General features: G+C 37.9%; 1 protein-coding gene across 7 annotated transcripts in view; it reads right to left on the reverse strand.

The window, feature by feature from the left end:
• Positions 1–18,452, reverse strand: part of LOC123514240 (ATP-binding cassette sub-family C member 4-like) — a 221,907-nt gene that overhangs the window by 62,645 nt on the left and 140,810 nt on the right. For all 7 annotated transcript variants that reach the window (XM_045271971.1, XM_045271969.1, XM_045271970.1 and 4 more), the window contains 2 exons: positions 12,704–12,860; positions 12,318–12,456 (listed from right to left, as the gene is read on the reverse strand). In XM_045271971.1, coding sequence (XP_045127906.1) covers positions 12,318–12,456; positions 12,704–12,860 — 296 coding nt within the window. The remainder of the gene's footprint in view (positions 1–12,317; positions 12,457–12,703; positions 12,861–18,452) is intronic.

An 18,452-nucleotide genomic window follows, 5' to 3' on the forward strand; every position in this document is an offset into this window, starting at 1 on the left:
AAGAGAGAGAGAGAGAGAGAGAGAGAGAGAGAGAGAGAGAGAGAGAGAGAGAGAGAGAGAGAGAGAGAGAGAGAGAGAGAGAGAGAGAGAGAGAGAGAGAAAGAAAGAAAGAGAGAGAGAGAGAGAGAGAGAGAGAGAGAGAGAGAGAGAGAGAGAGAGAGAGAGAGAGAGAGAGAGAGAGAGAGAGAGAGAGAGAGAGAGAGAGAGAGAGAGAGAGAGAGAGAGAGAGAGAGAAGAGAGAGGGAAGAAGAAAGAAGAAAAAAAGAGAGAGAGAGAGAGAGAGAGAGAGAGAGAGAGAGAGAGAGAGAGAGAGAGAGAGAGAGAGAGAGAGAGAGAGAGAGTACAGTTGGTTGTTGTTCCCGTTGCAGATTACTGCTTTAGATTTGCTGTGAGGGTGGCCACATGGCGAGTTTGCAGCAAAGCGAGACAGCATAAGGTGTAAGCCTGCCAGATATTGACAATCGGCAGGGTTGCATTTCCCTGCTTAGATGCCATGTTAGGATGGGGAACACTTTTCTATAGAAAACACACCTTAATTTTCACCTCAGTGCCAATGTGGAACTAAAGAAATTTGGAAACACACCTATTTATATAGAAACAGATGGAGAGAAAGAAAGAGAGAGACAAAGGGGAGGGAGGTAGAGTGGGATTACACAAAGAAAGCAAGCCTGTGATCTATGGAGAGGTGGCTTGTTTTCCTTCCCTCCTTTGTCACCTCAGCTAAGTCCTTCAGGCAGTCATTAAATGCTTGTTAAGGATAACATTGGACCACATGGGAATTGCCCATTACACCAAACGGGAAGCTATATGTTTACTTCATCTTTTCTTGGGAAGAAAATTTTTTATTATTGTACACTTCTTAAATAATAACGAACTCTTTTATTTCAACATTGAACGTAGAATAAGATTATTATTATTATTACATTTTTTTTTTTGCATCATTAAAAGAGAATAAATTACCAAAAAAAGGGATATGGGGGAGAAGGTTGAAGGGTCCCACAGACAAACTACTCTCAGTAACGGACAATTACCAGTAACACGACACCTCAGCCCTGAAATGTTCGTTATTGCAAGGCACCACTGCAACTCAACCATCAATCTGTAAGTTAGGTTTCATGTTGCCATGGACCTGTCTCTCACACTTGATGGCGGTCTATAAAGCACATAGTGAACTGTAGTTTGTCCTTAGCTTTCTAAGTAATTTTTTAACATCTTAACATATGTGAGTGTGTGCATTTACTTATTTGTGTATTTACCTAGTTGTAGTTTTACAGGGCTTGGGCTTTACGCTCATGTGGCCCCATCTCCATATCTGCACTTATCCAATTTTCCTTTAAAACTATGCACACTCATTGCTGACACCACTTCTTCACTCTAACTGTTCCAAGTCTCAACACATCTTTATGGAAACTATAAATCTCTCAGACATCTTCCTTTTTTTACTATGCGATCTTGTGCTTTGAATGTCATATTCTTCTCTCAGGATCAGTTTTTCATTATCCACTTGATCCATTCAGTTAATCAATTTATAAACTTGTATCAGATCCCCTCTCTCTCTCTCTTCTCTGCTCCAGGGTTGGTAGATCCATAGCTTTTAGTCTCTCCTCATATGTCATCCCTTTAAATTCTGGAACCATTCTTGTAGCCATTTTTTGTAGTCTCTCCAATTTCATTATGTGTTTCTTTTTATGGGGGTCCACACAACTCCTGCATATTCCAATCTAGGTCTTATTTTAGTACTTATCAATTTCTTCATAATTTCTTTGTCCATATAGTGAAATGCTACTCCAATATTCCTTAGCAAATTATATGTCTCTCTATCAATATGGTTTACTGGTTGATTGTTTTCTTCCATCATCACTCCCAAGTCCTTTTCCTTTTTTCCTTTTTCTGGTTCTACTCCATCTCCCATCTTATAGATTCCCATTGGTCGTCTTTCACTTTTTTCCCATTTCCATGACATGGCTTTTGTCCACATTGAATTCCATCTCCCATTTTTTACTCCATTTCCAGATCTTGTTTAAGTCTTCCTGCAGTATTTCACAATTCTCTTTTTGTTTTATGACTCTGCACAGTTTCACATATATATGAGAAAAAAGTATTGGTGCCAATACTGACCCCTGTGGCACTCTGCTTTCTACTGCTCTCATATCTTTAACTACTGTCCATATTTCTCTCCCCCTCAAGTAATTTTCCATCCATCTCAATGTGCTTCCTTTTAAAGCACCCTTCTCCTCTAACTTCCATAGTAATCTTTCATGAGGCACTTTATCAAACGCCTTTTTTAAATCTAAATAAATACAGTCAATCCATCCCTCTCTCTCTTGTACTTTATCAACTATTCTAGAATAGAAACTCAATAAATTTGTTACACATGACCGACCTTTTTTAAAACCAAATTGGCTATTTGATAATAATTTGTTGTCTTCAAGAAACTCAATCCATTATTTCTTTATTACTCTTTCACACATGTTGCATATTACACTAGTTAGTGATACCGGTCTGTAATTTAAAGGTTCTTCCTTCCTTCCACTCTTATATATGGGAACCACCTCAGCTCTTTTCCATTCTACTGGTACTGTTCCATTTTCTATTGAACATTTTATGATGTTGTATATAGGACTTGCTAGTTCTTCCTACATTCTTTCAGTATTCTGCCTGAGACTTCATCCGGTCCCATTGCTTTCTCTTCATCTAATTCAGTCATCAACTCTTTTATTTCAAGCTTGGTTACTTAAATCTCTTTCATATGGACAATCTCTCTATTTCCCTGTGGTCTTTCAAATTTGGATTCCTTAGTAAAGACCTCCTGAAATTTACTATTTAACATCTCTGCCATACGTTTTGGATCTTCTACCATCCTGTTCTCTCCTTTTAACCTTTCTATTGTTTTTTTTTGCCTTATTTTTCCATTTATGAATCTGTAGAACAATTTCGGTTGTTCCTTACATTTTTCGACAATGTCCTTTTCATAGTTCTTTCTTCTTCCTTTCTCACCTTAACATATTCATTTCTTGCTGTTTTGAAGTTTTCCTTATTTTCTGGATTTCTGTTTCTTCTCCACCTTTTCCATGCTCCATCTCTTTTCTCCTTTGCCCTAGCACACCTTGCATTAAACCAATCTTTCTTTCCTTCTTCTTTAGGTCTATATTTTGGGACATATTCCCTCACTCCTGTTTTGTATATTTCCAAAAATAAGTTATATTTTTTGCATTGTCTCTGAGTTTTTCATCTCCTCCCAGTTTACGTTTTTAAAATAGCTCTTGAGGTTCTCAATATCAGCCTTTCTGTAATCTAATCAGTCTTCTTTGTATGAATCGTCTCTATCCTCCTTTCCCTCTTCTATATCCATTTCTAATATTACATGGTCACTCTTTCCCAATGGGCACTTATATCTTATATCATCATTCATTTGTATACCCCTTGTAAAAACTAGGTCCAATCTCGCTGGCTTGTCATTTCCTCTGAATCTTGTGCATTCCTTTACTCTCTGGTTCATCATATTGTCTATCATTAGGTTCAAGAATCTTTCTCCCCAGGCTTCTTCCCCCCATACCACTTTCATAATTTTCCCAGTCCACTTCTTTACAGTTGAAATCTCCTACTAATATCACTTTTCTCCTTTCTTTAACGATTCTCGTTAGACTCCTTATTGTGTCATCTATCATGTCTTTATATTCTTGATTGGTCCATGAATTTGTTTTTGGTGGCCCACATGTTACAATGATTGTTAACTCTTTTTTATTAATATGCATCTTAACATACAATACTTCTGCTTTTCTTTCCCCACATTCCACTTGGTTTATCTCTATCTCCTTCCTTAACATTATCATGACTCCTCCTCCTCCTCCTTTACCCACTCTGTCTTTTCTCCATACATTATACCTATTATCCAAGTCTATTTTGATTGCCTCATTTAGTTTTGTTTCAGCCAGGCATACAATATCCGGATTTTCTTTCTTTATGTAATCTATAAATTCTAATTTACTTGATAAAACCCCATCTATTTTCGTATACATCATTTTTAGTCTCTTGCCTTTATCATTTTTAGTTAAACTTGTTCCACTTTTTTCTCTTCCTTCTCGTTTATATACCATTTCCTTATCCTGTCTCCTAGAATTCTCCAAAAAAATGCCTATTTTTCCTCTTCTGACCTTTCATTATTTTTTTTTTCCCTTACTGCTGCTGCCAGTTCATTGTATCTCTTCCTTTCTTCCTCATTTCTATTTTTCTTTATATAGATATCCTTGCAGCCTTCTGTTTCTCTAAGTTTTGTTGTTCTATATAATATTTCTTCTGTTGCTGCTTGTGATTTTAGTTATCTTCTATATTTTATATTTTTTTCTTTTCATTTCTTCTTTTGGTCTAAATATGACCAAATACACTACACTCTTTTTTTTCTGCAATTTCTCTAACTAGATTTTCTTTTGTCTTGAGGACTCCTATCATTTTGTTTGTCATATTTTCTTCTTTTTCTTTAAGTTGTTCTTGAATCACCTCCTGAAAATCAGCCTTATCTTTCTTATCTTGGACTCTCCATGCTTGTACTTCTTTTTCAATCACGTTCTGTACTCTTTCCTCTTCCTTGTTTACTAGATCTTTCAACTTCTCTTTTTCTTTCTCGGCTTTACCGAATCCATCTTCCATCTGCTTCTTGTAGTTAGCTACTTCTTTTTTCAGTTCTTCGTTTTCCGCTCTTAGTCTAGCTTCGTTTTCTTCCACTTTTTTATCCTTTCTCTCAGTTTTATAAACTCTTTTTCCTGTTCTTCATTCTCTTTCATTTCCATATTCTCCTTGTGTGTGTATTTACCTAGTTGTAGTTTTACAGGGCCTGGGCTTTATGCTCGTGTGGTCCCGCTCCATATCTACACTTATCCAATTTTTCTTTAAAACTATGTACACTCTTTGCTGACACCACTTCCTCACTCAAACTGTTCCAAGTCTCAACACATCTTTATGGAAACTAAATTTTTAACATCTCTCAGACATCGTCCTTCCTTAGTTTCTTACTATGCGATCTTGTGCTTCTAAAGTCATATTCTTCTCTCAGGATCAGTTTCTCATTATCCACTTCATCCATTCCGTTAATCAATTTATAAACTTGTATCAGATCCCTCTCTCTCTCTGCTCCAAGGTTGGTAGATCCATTGCCTTTAGTCTCTCCTCATATGCCATCCCTTTAAATTCTGGAACCATTCTTGTAGCCATTTTTGTAGTCTCTAATTTTCTTATGTGTTTCTTTTATGGGAGTCCACACAACTCCTGCATATTCCAATCTAGGTCTTATTTTAGTACTTATCAATTTCTTCATCATTTCCTTGTCCATATAGTGAAATGCTACTCCAATATTCCTTAGCAAATTATACGCCTCTGAAAATTCTATCAATATGGCTTACCGTTGATTATTTTCTTCCATTGTCACTCCCAAGTCCTTTTCCTTTTTACTTTTTCTAGTTCTACTCCATCTCCCATCTTATAGATTCCCACTGGTCGTCTTTCACTTTTTCCCATTTCCATGACATGGCTTTTGTCCACATTGAATTCCATCTCCCATTTTTGCTCCATTTCCAGATCTTGTTTAAGTCTTCCTGTAGTATTTCACAATCCTCTTTTGTTTAATGACTCTGCACAGTTTCGCATCGTCCGCAAACAGATTTATGTAGCTGTTCACTCCTCTGGCATGTCATTTATATATACGAGAAAGTATTGGTGCCAATACTGACCCCTGTGGCACTCCGCTGTCTACTGTTCTCCACTTGGACTTCATATCTTTAACTATCGTCCTTATTTCTCTCCCCTTAAGTAATTCTTCATCCATCTCAATGTGCTTCCTTTAAGCCACCCTTCTCCTCTAACTTCCATAGTAATCTTTCATGTGGCACTTTATCAAAAGCCTTTTTAGATCTAAATAAATACAGTCAACCCATCCTCTCTCTCTTGTACTTTATCAACTATTCTAGAGTAGAAACTCAATAAATTTGTCACACATGACCGACCTTTTCTAAAACCAAATTGGCTATTTGATAATATTTTGTTGTCTTCAAGAAACTCAATCCATTGCTTCTTTATTACTTTTTCACACATCTTGCATATTACACTAGTTAGTGATACCGGTCTGTAATTTAAAGGTTCTTCCTTCCTTCCGCTCTTATATATGGGAACCACCTCAGCTCTTTTCCACTCCACTGGCACTGTTCCATTTTCTATTGAGCATTTTATGATGTTGTATATTAGACTTGCTATTTCTTCCTACATTCTTTCAGTATTCTGCCTGAGACTTCATCCGTCCCATTGCCTTTTCCTCATCAATTCCATCATCAACTTTTTATTTCAAGCTTGGTTACTTTAATCTCTTTCATATAGACAGTCTCTATTACCCTGTGTGTGTGTGTGTGTGTGTGTGTGTGTGTGTGTGTGTGTGTGTGTGTGTGTGTGTGTGTGATTTACCTAGTTGTAGTTTTACAGGGCCTGGGCTTTATGCTAGTGTGGCCCGTCTCCATATCTACACTTATCCAATCTTACTTTAAAAGTATGCACACTTGTTGCAGACACTACTTCTTCATTTAAACTGTTCCATGTCTCAATACATCTTTGGGAAACTATATTTTTAACATCTCTCAGACATCTTCCTTTCTCAGCTTTTTACTATGCGATCTTGTGCTTTGAATGTCACATTCTTCTCACAGGATCAGTTTCTCATTATCCACTTGGTCCATTCCGTTGATCAATTTATAAACTTGTATCAGATCTCCTCTCTCCCTTCTTTGTTCCAGGGTTGGTAGATCCATAGCCTTTAGTCTCTCCTCATATGTCATCCCTTCAAATTCTGGAACCATTCTTGTAGCTATTTTTTGTATTCTCTCTAACTTCCTTATGTGTTTCTTTTTATGAGGGATCCACACTACTCCTGCATATTCCAATCTGGGTCTTATAATAGTACTTATCAATTTCTTCATCATTTCTTTGCCCATGTAGTGAAATGCTACTCCAATATTCCTTAGCAAATTATATGTTTCTTTAAAAATTCTATCAATATGGCTTACCGGTTGAATGTTTTCTACCATCGTCATTCCTAAGTCCTTTTCCTTTTTTACTTTCTCCAGTTCTACTCCATCTCCCATCTTATAGATTCCCATGGGTCGTCTTTCACTCTTTCCCATTTCCATGACATGGCTTTTGTTCACATTGAATTCCATTTCCCACTTTTTACTCCATTCCCAGATCTTATTTAGGTGTTCTTGCAGTATTTCATGATCCTCCTTTTGCTTTATAACTCTGCACAGTTTTGTATCATCTGGAAACAGATTTATGTAGCTGTTCACTCCTTCTGGCATGTCATTAATAAAAATGAGGAAAAGTATTGGTGCCAATACTGACCCCTGTGGCACTCTGCTTTCTACTGCTCTCCACTTGGAATTCATATCTTTAACTACCATCCATATTTCTCTCCCCCTCAAATAATTTTCTATCCATCTCAATGTGCTTCCTTTTAAGCCACCCTTCTCCTCTATCTTATCTTGGACTCTCCATGCTTGTACTTCTTTTTCAATCACGTTCTGTACTCTTTCCTCTTCCTTGTTTACTAGATCTTTCAACTTCTCTTTTTCTTTCTCGGCTTTACCGAATCCATCTTCCATCTGCTTCTTGTAGTTAGCTACTTCTTTTTTCAGTTCTTCGTTTTCCGCTCTTAGTCTAGCTTCGTTTTCTTCCACTTTTTTTATCCTTTCTCTCAGTTTTATAAACTCTTTTTCCTGTTCTTCATTCTCTTTCATTTCCATATTCTCCTATATCAATTCATCTAGTTTACATTCAATATTCAACACTCTCTTAAGTAGTGAAGTATTCGCTGCATCGAAACCTTCGAATGCGCTGTCTCCCACACCAACATAGTCATCATCAGCTCTCACTTTTTCCCTAATCTCATGTCTGCATTTGGATGGAATCTCTTCTTTAATCATGATTCCTTAATAATTGATTTCATGAAAAAAATGAGTCCACACTACCTGTCCAGGCCACTGTAAATACTGTAAAACAGGTACGTAGTGAAGATCAGCTAATTGTCGGAACGGCGCCAGTGCGTCCTTTCTCAACCGCATCTCGTGTATTTACCTAGTTGTAGTTTTACAGGGCCTGGATTTTATGCTCGAGTGGTCCCGTCTCCATATCTACACTTATCTAATTTTTCTTTAAAACTATATACACTCTTTGTTGACACCACTTCCTCACTCAAACTGTTCCAAGTCTCAACACATCTTTGCGAGAAACTAAATTTTTTAACATCTCTCAGACATCGTTCCTTCCTTAGTTTCTTACTATGCGATCTTGTGCTTCTTAAGTCATATTCTTCTGTCAGGATCAGTTTCTCATTATCCACTTGATCCATTCCGTTAATCAATTTATAAACTTGTATCAGATCCCCTCTCTCTCTTCTCTGCTCCAAGGTTGGTAGATCCATTGCCTTTAGTCTCTCCTCATATGTCATCCCTTTAAATTCTGGAACCATTCTTGTAGCCATTTTTTGTAGTCTCTAATTTTATTATGTGTTTCTTTTATAGGAGTCCACACAACTCCTGCATATTCCAATCTAGGTCTTATTTTAGTACTTATCAATTTCTTCATCATTTCCTTGTCCATATAGTGAAATGCTACTCCAATATTCCTTAGCATATTATACGCCTCTGAAAATTCTATCAATATGGCTTACCGGTTGATTATTTTCTTCCATTGTCACTCCCAAGTCCTTTTCCTTTTTTACTTTTTCTAGTTCTACTCCATCTCCCATCTTATAGATTCCCACTGGTCATATTTCACTTTTTCCCATTTCCATGACATGGCTTTTGTCCACATTGAATTCCATCTCCCATTTTTTGCTCCATTTCCAGATCTTGTTTAAGTCTTCCTGTAGTATTTCACAATCCTCTTTTTGTTTAATAACTCTGCACAGTTTCGCATCGTCCAAAACAGATTTATGTAGCTGTTCACTCCTCTGGCATGTCATTTATATATACGAAAAAGTATTGGTGCCAATACTGACCCCTGTGGCACTCCGCTGTCTACTGTTCTCCACTTGGACTTCATATCTTTAACTATCGTCCTTATTTCTCTCCTCCTTAAGTAATTCTTCATCCATCTCAATGTGCTTCCTTTTAAGCCACCCTTCTCCTCTAACTTCCATAGTATCTTTCATGTGGCACTTTATCAAAAGCCTTTTTTAGATCTAAATAAATACAGTCAACCCATCCCTCTCTCTCTTGTACTTTATCAACTATTCTAGAGTAGAAACTCGATAAATTTGTCACACATGACCAACCTTTTCTAAAACCAAATTGGCTATTTGATAACATTTTGTTGTCTTCAAGAAACTCAAACCATTGCTTCTTTATTACTTTTTCACACATCTTGCATATTACACTAGTTAGTGATACCTATCTGTAATTTAAAGGTTCTTCCTTCCTTCCGCTCTTATATATGGGAACCACCTCAGCTCTTTTCCACTCCACTGGCACTGTTCCATTTTCTATTGAGCATTTTATGATGTTGTATATTAGACTTGCTATTTCTTCCCTACATTCTTTCAGTATTCTGCCTGAGACTTCATCCGGTCCCATTGCCTTTTCCTCATCAATTCCCTCATCAACTTTTTTATTTCAAAGCTTGGTTACTTTAATCTCTTTCATATAGACAGTCTCTCTATTACCCTGTGTGTGTGTGTGTGTGTGTGTGTGTGTGTGTGTGTGTGTGTGTGTGTGTGTGTGTATTTACCTAGTTGTAGTTTTACAGGGCCTGGGCTTTATGCTAGTGTGGCCCCGTCTCCATATCTACACTTATCCAATCTTACTTTAAAAGTATGCACACTTGTTGCAGACACTACTTCTTCATTTAAACTGTTCCATGTCTCAATACATCTTTGCGGGAAACTATATTTTTTAACATCTCTCAGACATCTTCCTTTTCTCAGCTTTTTACTATGCGATCTTGTGCTTTGAATGTCACATTCTTCTCACAGGATCAGTTTCTCATTATCCACTTGGTCCATTCCGTTGATCAATTTATAAACTTGTATCAGATCTCCTCTCTCCCTTCTTTGTTCCAGGGTTGGTAGATCCATAGCCTTTAGTCTCTCCTCATATGTCATCCCTTCAAATTCTGGAACCATTCTTGTAGCTATTTTTTGTATTCTCTCTAACTTCCTTATGTGTTTCTTTTTATGAGGGATCCACACTACTTCTGCATATTCCAATCTGGGTCTTATAATAGTACTTATCAATTTCTTCATCATTTCTTTGCCCATGTAGTGAAATGCTACTCCAATATTCCTTAGCAAATTATATGTTTCTTTAAAAATTCTATCAATATGGCTTACCGGTTGAATGTTTTCTACCATCGTCATTCCTAAGTCCTTTTCCTTTTTTACTTTCTCCAGTTCTACTCCATCTCCCATCTTATAGATTCCCATGGGTCGTCTTTCACTCTTTCCCATTTCCATGACATGGCTTTTGTTCACATTGAATTCCATTTCCCACTTTTTACTCCATTCCCAGATCTTATTTAGGTGTTCTTGCAGTATTTCATGATCCTCCTTTTGCTTTATAACTCTGCACAGTTTTGTATCATCTGGAAACAGATTTATGTAGCTGTTCACTCCTTCTGGCATGTCATTAATAAAAATGAGGAAAAGTATTGGTGCCAATACTGACCCCTGTGGCACTCTGCTTTCTACTGCTCTCCACTTGGAATTCATATCTTTAACTACCATCCATATTTCTCTCCCCCTCAAATAATTTTCTATCCATCTCAATGTGCTTCCTTTTAAGCCACCCTTCTCCTCTAACTTCCATAATCTTGCAATGTGGCACTTTGTCAAACGCTCTTTCTAAATCTAAATTAATACAGTCAATCCATCCCTCTCTCTCTTGTACTCTATCAACTATTTTAGAATAGAAACTCAATAAATTAGTTACAGACAACCGTCTTTTTCTAAAACCAAATTGGCTATTTGATACTAATTTGTTGTCTTCAAGGAACTCGATCCATTGTTTGTTATTCTTTCACACATCTTGCATATTACACTAGTTAGTGATACCGGTCTGTAATTTAAAGGTTCTTCCTTCTTTCCGCTCTTATATATGGGAACCACCTCAGCTCTTTTCCATTCTACTGGTACTGTTCCATTTTCTATTGAGCGTTTTATGATGTTGTATATAGGACTTGCTAGGTCTTCCCTACATTCTTTCAGTATTCTGTGTGTGTGTGTGTGTGTGTGTGTGTGTGTGTGTGTGTGTGTGTGTGTGTGTGTGTGTGTGTGTGTGTGTGTAGTTGTAGTTGTAGTTGTACACACCTGGGCTTTATGCTTGTGTGGCCCCGTCTCCATATCTACACTTATCCAATCTTACTTTAAAAGTATGCACACTCGTTGCAGACACTATTTCTTCATTTAAACTGTTCCACGTCTCAATACATCTTTGCGGTGTGTGTGTGTGTGTCCCTTAATTATTAACCCCTTCACTACGGTGACGCCTATGTGAGCGTCATGAAGTCCCAGTAGCAAATACGGTGACGCCTACGTAGACGTCATATTTCTTTTCTGAGCTTTCTTCAGTTCAGTTGTCCCGTATAGTGTGTTGGATACCAACTACACACGCCGTATGCTGTCCTTGAAATCCTAGTGCTCCTCCCACCATCCTTGTCTCCACCAATCACTAACGATAAGCTACATGCGTCCCGCCTTGTGTCTAAAATTACCCAATGGCATAGACTGTTCCCATCTCTCTCTCTCTCCATTCCCTCCCTCCCCCTCTCCCTCTCGAAAGATAAGTTACATGCGTCCTGCCTTGTAACATTCGTGAAAACACACACACACACACACATACAAAAACAACAAATTTTCTAATCTCTCTCTCTCTCTCTCTCTCTCTTGTTTCCTCTCCTTCCCTCCCTCCCCTCTTCCTCTCGAAAGATAAGCTACATGCGTCCCGCTTGTGTCTAAAATATTAGCAAATGTCACACTCTCTCTCTCTCTCTCTCTTTTCTCCGAAGAGAGAAGCGTCCACTTTCCTCTTCGAAGGCGATATAAAGACTAAAAAATAGCAGCATAATACACAAAGACGACAAGTATGACAAGCTTGCACGAGTTTCCCACGCTTGGGCGCGTGGCACTACCACCTGTATATCATACAGGCGGGCTTTTTTAACATCCGGCGCGAAGGGGTTAATCTCATTACATTTTTATGAAAAAGAGTTGAGTCTGTCTCTTAACAGTTAAGTTGTATCTTTGTTGATACTTCACACAATTATTGGTCCAGTGATACCTGTCTTACCTTCTCAGCTGTCAGCACATTGTCAGTGAGGACGTAGGTGAGGAGACACACAAAAATGATGACCTTTGATGAAGTGAGGAAGAGAGACATGTTCACAGCACGGTAGTAGTTTGTTTCCATGATGACACCAAGCTCTGACCTGTAGAAAAATTAAACATGGCTAGAAAAAGGTTTCTACCAATGATAAATGCATCCATTAAGGTTTCAGAAACTTTTTAAAATCATGAAGTTGAATTTGCATGCAATTTTAATTATGTTACATCTTCATTCATTTTCAATAATATCCCAACAGTAAACAACCAAATGAGAATAAAAGAATCTCATAACAAAGAACAGGATACCAATATCATTCACTCCAAAGAGAAAGCTAGGAATGAGGTACACACTTGCGTGCTGCCTCAGTCAAGGCAGTGAAGGGTTTCTCCCATGTGTACATCTTGATGATCCGCATGGCATTGATGATCTCGTGCATAATCCTCACCCGTTCATCAGTACGGTGGGCGGTGGCCATTCGCAGTTTGGAGAATACCCTCCCCAGCCATGCTTTAAACAAACAAATGGTGAATGAGTTACAAGGCACACTTTCAATTTTTTTTATTTATTTATCTAATTTTTTTAGGTAAAAGGGGAAAGCTGACCAAAGACAACAAAAATGACCAACAAAAATGCCCACTGAGGTGCCAGTCCCCAAACAGGATAAAGAGAGGTAGCCAAAAGAATGGGATAAATACCTTAAAGCCTCTCTCTTAAATAAGTTCTAGTCATAGGTAGATGGAGAAAGGGACGAATGATTGAGAGTAGTAATGGTTAACTCATACATTATAGAGGTGGAGAGAAGAGGGATGAGAGAAAGAAGAAAGTCTTGTGCAGTGAGGCTGCTGGAGGAAGGGAGACATGCAGTTAGTTAGATCAGAAGAACTGTTAGCATGAAAATAGCAGTAGAAGATAACAAGAGATGCAACACTGCAACAGTGAGAAAGGCAAAAGGCAGTCAGTCAGAGGAGAGGAGTTGCTAAGATGAAAAGCTTTGGATTCCACCTTATCCAAAAGACCCCAAAAAATAATTTAAAATGAGATGTATGTTTTGTAGGTCATGGATTTGAATCCAAAGGTAACTTCATTCATACTATCTAAGAATGATCTGGGGAAGGGGGGTCAGTGATCATTATGATTCCCTTGCCTAGTGCTGCAATTAGATATGTGCCAAGGCTGTGACAAAAAACATATCCTATATTGATTTCTACCTGTCATACTTTGTGTTTGCATTTGCTAATTATCATCATAAAATAAATAGATTTTCCAAGCAAATAAAGAGAAAAAAATTATATAATATTATGAAGTGTTACTAACTTACTAGGAACAAAATCATAAAAATAACAATATAATGTTTTATTCATCAGGTTAAATTGAAACCAAGGATTCAAATATGAATAAAGATTGTCCATTTAATGAAATGAATTATCTATTTGCTAGAGCCATGAATATCACTGCTCAATATTAGTATCAAAAGAAGCATGTTGGCAAATTTGTCTCCCATGTTGTAGCAACTATGATCAAAGTAAGATGTCACAGACACAACCACAGATGGGGATATGAACTGCTTGCATGTGGATGGTTAAAAAATTGATGAAAAGCCACACAGTCTGCCTAGTGCCTTTGCCTTGAGGACCACCGTCACCACCACCATTCTTTGTTGTACACACACACACACACACACACATGTACGAGGAAATGTGCACATGGAGGGCATTAAGATACCTAAAAAGGAGTTATATAAAATGTTGGAGGAACTTAAAGATGATAAAGCGATGGGACCAGATGAAGTTTCAGGAAAATTATTGAAGGAGTGTAGAGAAGAATTGATTGATCCATTATATGATATTATAAGGTGCTCATCAGAAACAGGGGAAGTACCAGTAGAGTGGAAGAGAGCTGAAGTGGTGCCCATTTATAAGGGAGGCAGTAAGGAAGAGCCTCTTAACTATAGACCTGTGTCTCTAACAAGTGTGGTCGGTAAGATTTGTGAGAGGGTGATAAAGAAATATTGGATACGGTTCCTGGAGGATCATAAGTTATTATCGGATCATCAATTTGGCTTCAGGAAAGGGAGGTCATGTGTAACAAATCTACTGAGCTTTTATTCAAGAGTGGTTGACAAAATACAGGAGAGAGAGGATGGATGGACTGTGTATATTTGGATTTAAAGAAAACTTTTGACAAGGTACCTCACGAGAGACTGTTATGGAAAGTAGAGATTTATGGAGGACTGAAAGGAAAAGTGTTAAAGTGGATGGAAAACTACTTGAGATGGAGGGAGATGAGAACGGTAATAAGGGATGCAAGGTCGGACTGGTTAGTGGTGGAGAGTGGAGTCCCACAAGGCTCAGTGCTGGCACCAATACTATATAAAAATGACATGCCAGAGGGAGTAAACAGTTATATTAATTTGTTTGCGGATGATGCGAAGTTGTGTAGGTGTGTGAAGAGTGAAGAAGATTGTGAAATTTTACAGGCAGACCTGGATAAGATTTGGGAGTGGAGCAAGAGGTGGCAAATGGAATTTAATCTGAGCAAAAGTCATGTGATGGAGATGGGAAAGAGTGGAAGATGGCCAAGAGGGTCATATAAGATGGGTGAAGAAGTAGTGTTGAAAAAGGTGGAAAAGGAAAAGGATTTGGGAGTGATAATACAAGACCATGGGCAGTTTGAGGCTCATATTGATAAGATGTTTGGAGAAACCTATAATTTGATAAAAATATTGGATTAGCCTTCCATTATATGGATAAAGATATGATGAAGAAATTAATTAGTATGGTAATTAGACCAAGATTGGAATATGCTGGAGTGGTTTGGTCCCCTTATAAAAAGAAGCATATAAGGAAGTTGGAGAGATTGCAGAGAATGGCAACAAAAATGGTTCCGGAATTGGCAGAAATGACCTATGAGGAGAGATTAAAAGAAATGAATTTGCTTACCTTGGAACAAAGAAGAGAAAGAGGAGATTTAATACAGGTTTATAAACTGTTGAATGGACTGGATGAAGTGGATAATGAGCAAATGATGTTGAGAGAGGAAAACTTAAGTAGAACTACAAGATCGCATAGTAAAAAGATAGCCAAGGGAATATGCTTGAAGGATGTGAAAAAATATAGTTTCCCACAAAGATGTGTGGAGGTGTGGAATGGCTTGAGTGAGGGGGTGGTGTCAGCAAGGAGTGTGCATAGTTTTAAAGGAAAGTTGGATGTGTGTAGATATGGAGACGGGGCCACACGAGTATGATACCAAGGCCCTGTAAAATTACAACTAGGTGAATACAACTAGGTGAATACACAAGAGAGTACAAGAGAGAGAGGGATGGGTTGACTGTATTTATTTGGATTTAAAAAAGGCGTTTGACAAAGTGCCATATGCAAGATTACTATGGAAGTTAGAGGAGAAGGGTGGCTTAAAAGGAAGCACATTGAGATGGAGAGAAAATTATTTGAGGGGGAGAGAAATAAGGACGGTAGTTAAAGATATGAAGTCCAAGTGGAGAGCAGTAGAAAGCGGAGTGCCACAAGGGTCAGTATTGGCACCAATACTTTTCCTCATTTATATTAACGACATGCCAGGAGTGAACAGCTACATAAATCTGTTTGCGGACGATACGAAACTGTGCAGAGTTATAAAGCAAAAGGAGGATTGTGAAATACTGCAAGAAGACCTAAATAAGATCTGGGAATGGAGTAAGAAGTGGGAAATGGAATTCAATGTGAACAAAAGCCATGTCATGGAAATGGGAAAGAGTGAAAGACGACCTGTGGGAATCTATAAGATGGGAGATGGAGTAGAACTGGAAAAAGTCAAAAAGGAAAAGGACTTAGGAGTGAAGATGGAAGAAAATCATCCAGTAAGCCATATTGATAGAATTTTTAGAGAAACATATAATTTGCTAAGGAATATTGGAGTAGCATTTCACTACATGGACAAAGAAATGATGAAGAAACTGATAAGTACTATAATAAGACCCAGATTGGAATATGCAGGAGTAGTGTGGACCCCTCATCAAAAGAAACACATAAGGAAATTGGAGAGGCTACAAAAAATAGCTACAAGAATGGTTCCAGAATTTGAAGGGATGACATATGAGGAGACTAAAGGCTATGGATCTACCAACCCTGGAACAAAGAAGGGAGAAAGGAGACCTGCTACAAGTTTATAAATTGATCAACGGAATGGACCAAGTGGATAATGAGAAACTGATCCTGAGAGAAGAATATGACATACGAAGCACAAGATCGCATAGTAAAAAGCTGAGAAAAGAAAGATGTCTGAGAGATATTAAAAAATATAGTTTCCCGCAGAGATGTATTGAGACGTGGAACAGTTTAGATGAAGAAGTAGTGTCTGCAACAAGTGTACATACTTTTAAAGTAAGATTGGATAAGTGTAGATATGTATGGAGACGGGGCCACACGAGCATAAAGCCCAGGCCCTGTAAAACTACAACTAGGTAAATACACACACACACACACACACAGAATTAATGAAAGAATTGGATGAAGAAAAAACAATGGGACTGGACGAAGTCTCAGGCAGAATACTGAAAGAATGTAGGGAAGAACTAGCAAGTCCTATATACAACATCATAAAATGCTCAATAGAAAATGGAACAGTACCAGTGGAATGGAAAAGAGCTGAGGTGGTTCCCATATATAAGAGCGGAAGGAAGAAAGAACCTCTAAATTACAGACCAGTATCACTAACTTGTGTAATATATAAGATGTGTGAAAGAGTAATAAAGAAACAATGGATCGAGTTCCTTGAAGACAACAAATTATCATCAAATAGCCAATTTGGCTTTAGAAAACGTCGGTCATGTGTAACAAATTTACTGAGTTTCTACTCTAGAATAGTTGATAGGGTACGAGAAAGAGGGATGGGTTGATTGTATTTACTTGGATTTAAAAAAAGGCATTTGATAAAGTGCCACATGCAAGGTTACAGTGGAAATTAGAGGAGAAGGGTGGTTTAAAAGTAAACACATTGAGATGGATGGAAAATTATTTGAGGGGGAGAGAAATAAGGACGGTAGTCAAAGATATGAAGTCCAATTGGAGAGTAGTAGAAAGCGGAGTGCCACAGGGGTCAGTATTGGCGCCAATACTTTTTTTCATTTATATAAATGACATGCCAGAAGGAGTGAAGTGCTACATAAATCTGTTTGTGGACAATGTGAAACTGTGCAGAGTTATAAAGCAAAAAGAGGATTGTGAAATACTGCAAGAAGACCTAAAAAAGATCTGGGAATGGAATAAAAAGTGGGAGATGGAATTCAATGTGGACAAAAGCCATGTCATGGAAATGGGAAAGAGAGAAAGACGACCAGTGGGAATCTATAAGATGGGAGATGGAGTAGAACTGGAGAAAGTAAAAAAAGAAAAGGATTTGGGAGTGACGATGGAAGAAAATAATGAACCGGCAAGCCATATTGATAGAATTTTCAGAGAGACATACAATTTGCTAAGGAATATTGGAATAGCATTTCACTACATGGACAAAGAAATGATGAAGAAACTGATAAGTACTATAATAAGACCCAGATTGGAATATGCAGGAGTAGTGTGAATCCCTCACAAAAAGAAACACATAAGGAAGCTGGAGAGACTACAAAAAATGGCTACAAGAATGGTCCCAGAACTTGAAGGGATGACATATGAGGAGAGACTAAAGGCTATGGATCTACCAACATTGGAGCAGAGAAGGGAGAGAGGGGATCTCATAAAAGTTTATAAATTGATAAATGGAATGGAGCAAGTGGACAATGAGTATCTGATCCTGAGAGAAGAATATGCCAGTCGAAGCACAAGATCGCATAGTAAGAAGCAAGAAGTGAGGAAGGGAAGATGTGTAAGAGATATTAAAAATTATAGTTTCCCGCAAAGATGTATTGAGACGTGGAACAGTTTGAATGAAGAAGTAGTGTCTGCAACGAGTGTACATACTTTTAAAGTAAGATTGGATAAGTGTAGATATGGAGACGGGGCCACACGAGCATAAAGCCCAGGCCCTGTAAAACTAAAACTAGGTAAATAAACACACAAACACACTGTGTAGACATCGTGCCGACCGGACGTATCTGAGCACCTCGCAAGG

This window comes from Portunus trituberculatus, chromosome 37 (assembly GCF_017591435.1).
Source record: "Portunus trituberculatus isolate SZX2019 chromosome 37, ASM1759143v1, whole genome shotgun sequence".
Classification (NCBI taxonomy): domain Eukaryota; kingdom Metazoa; phylum Arthropoda; class Malacostraca; order Decapoda; family Portunidae; genus Portunus; species Portunus trituberculatus.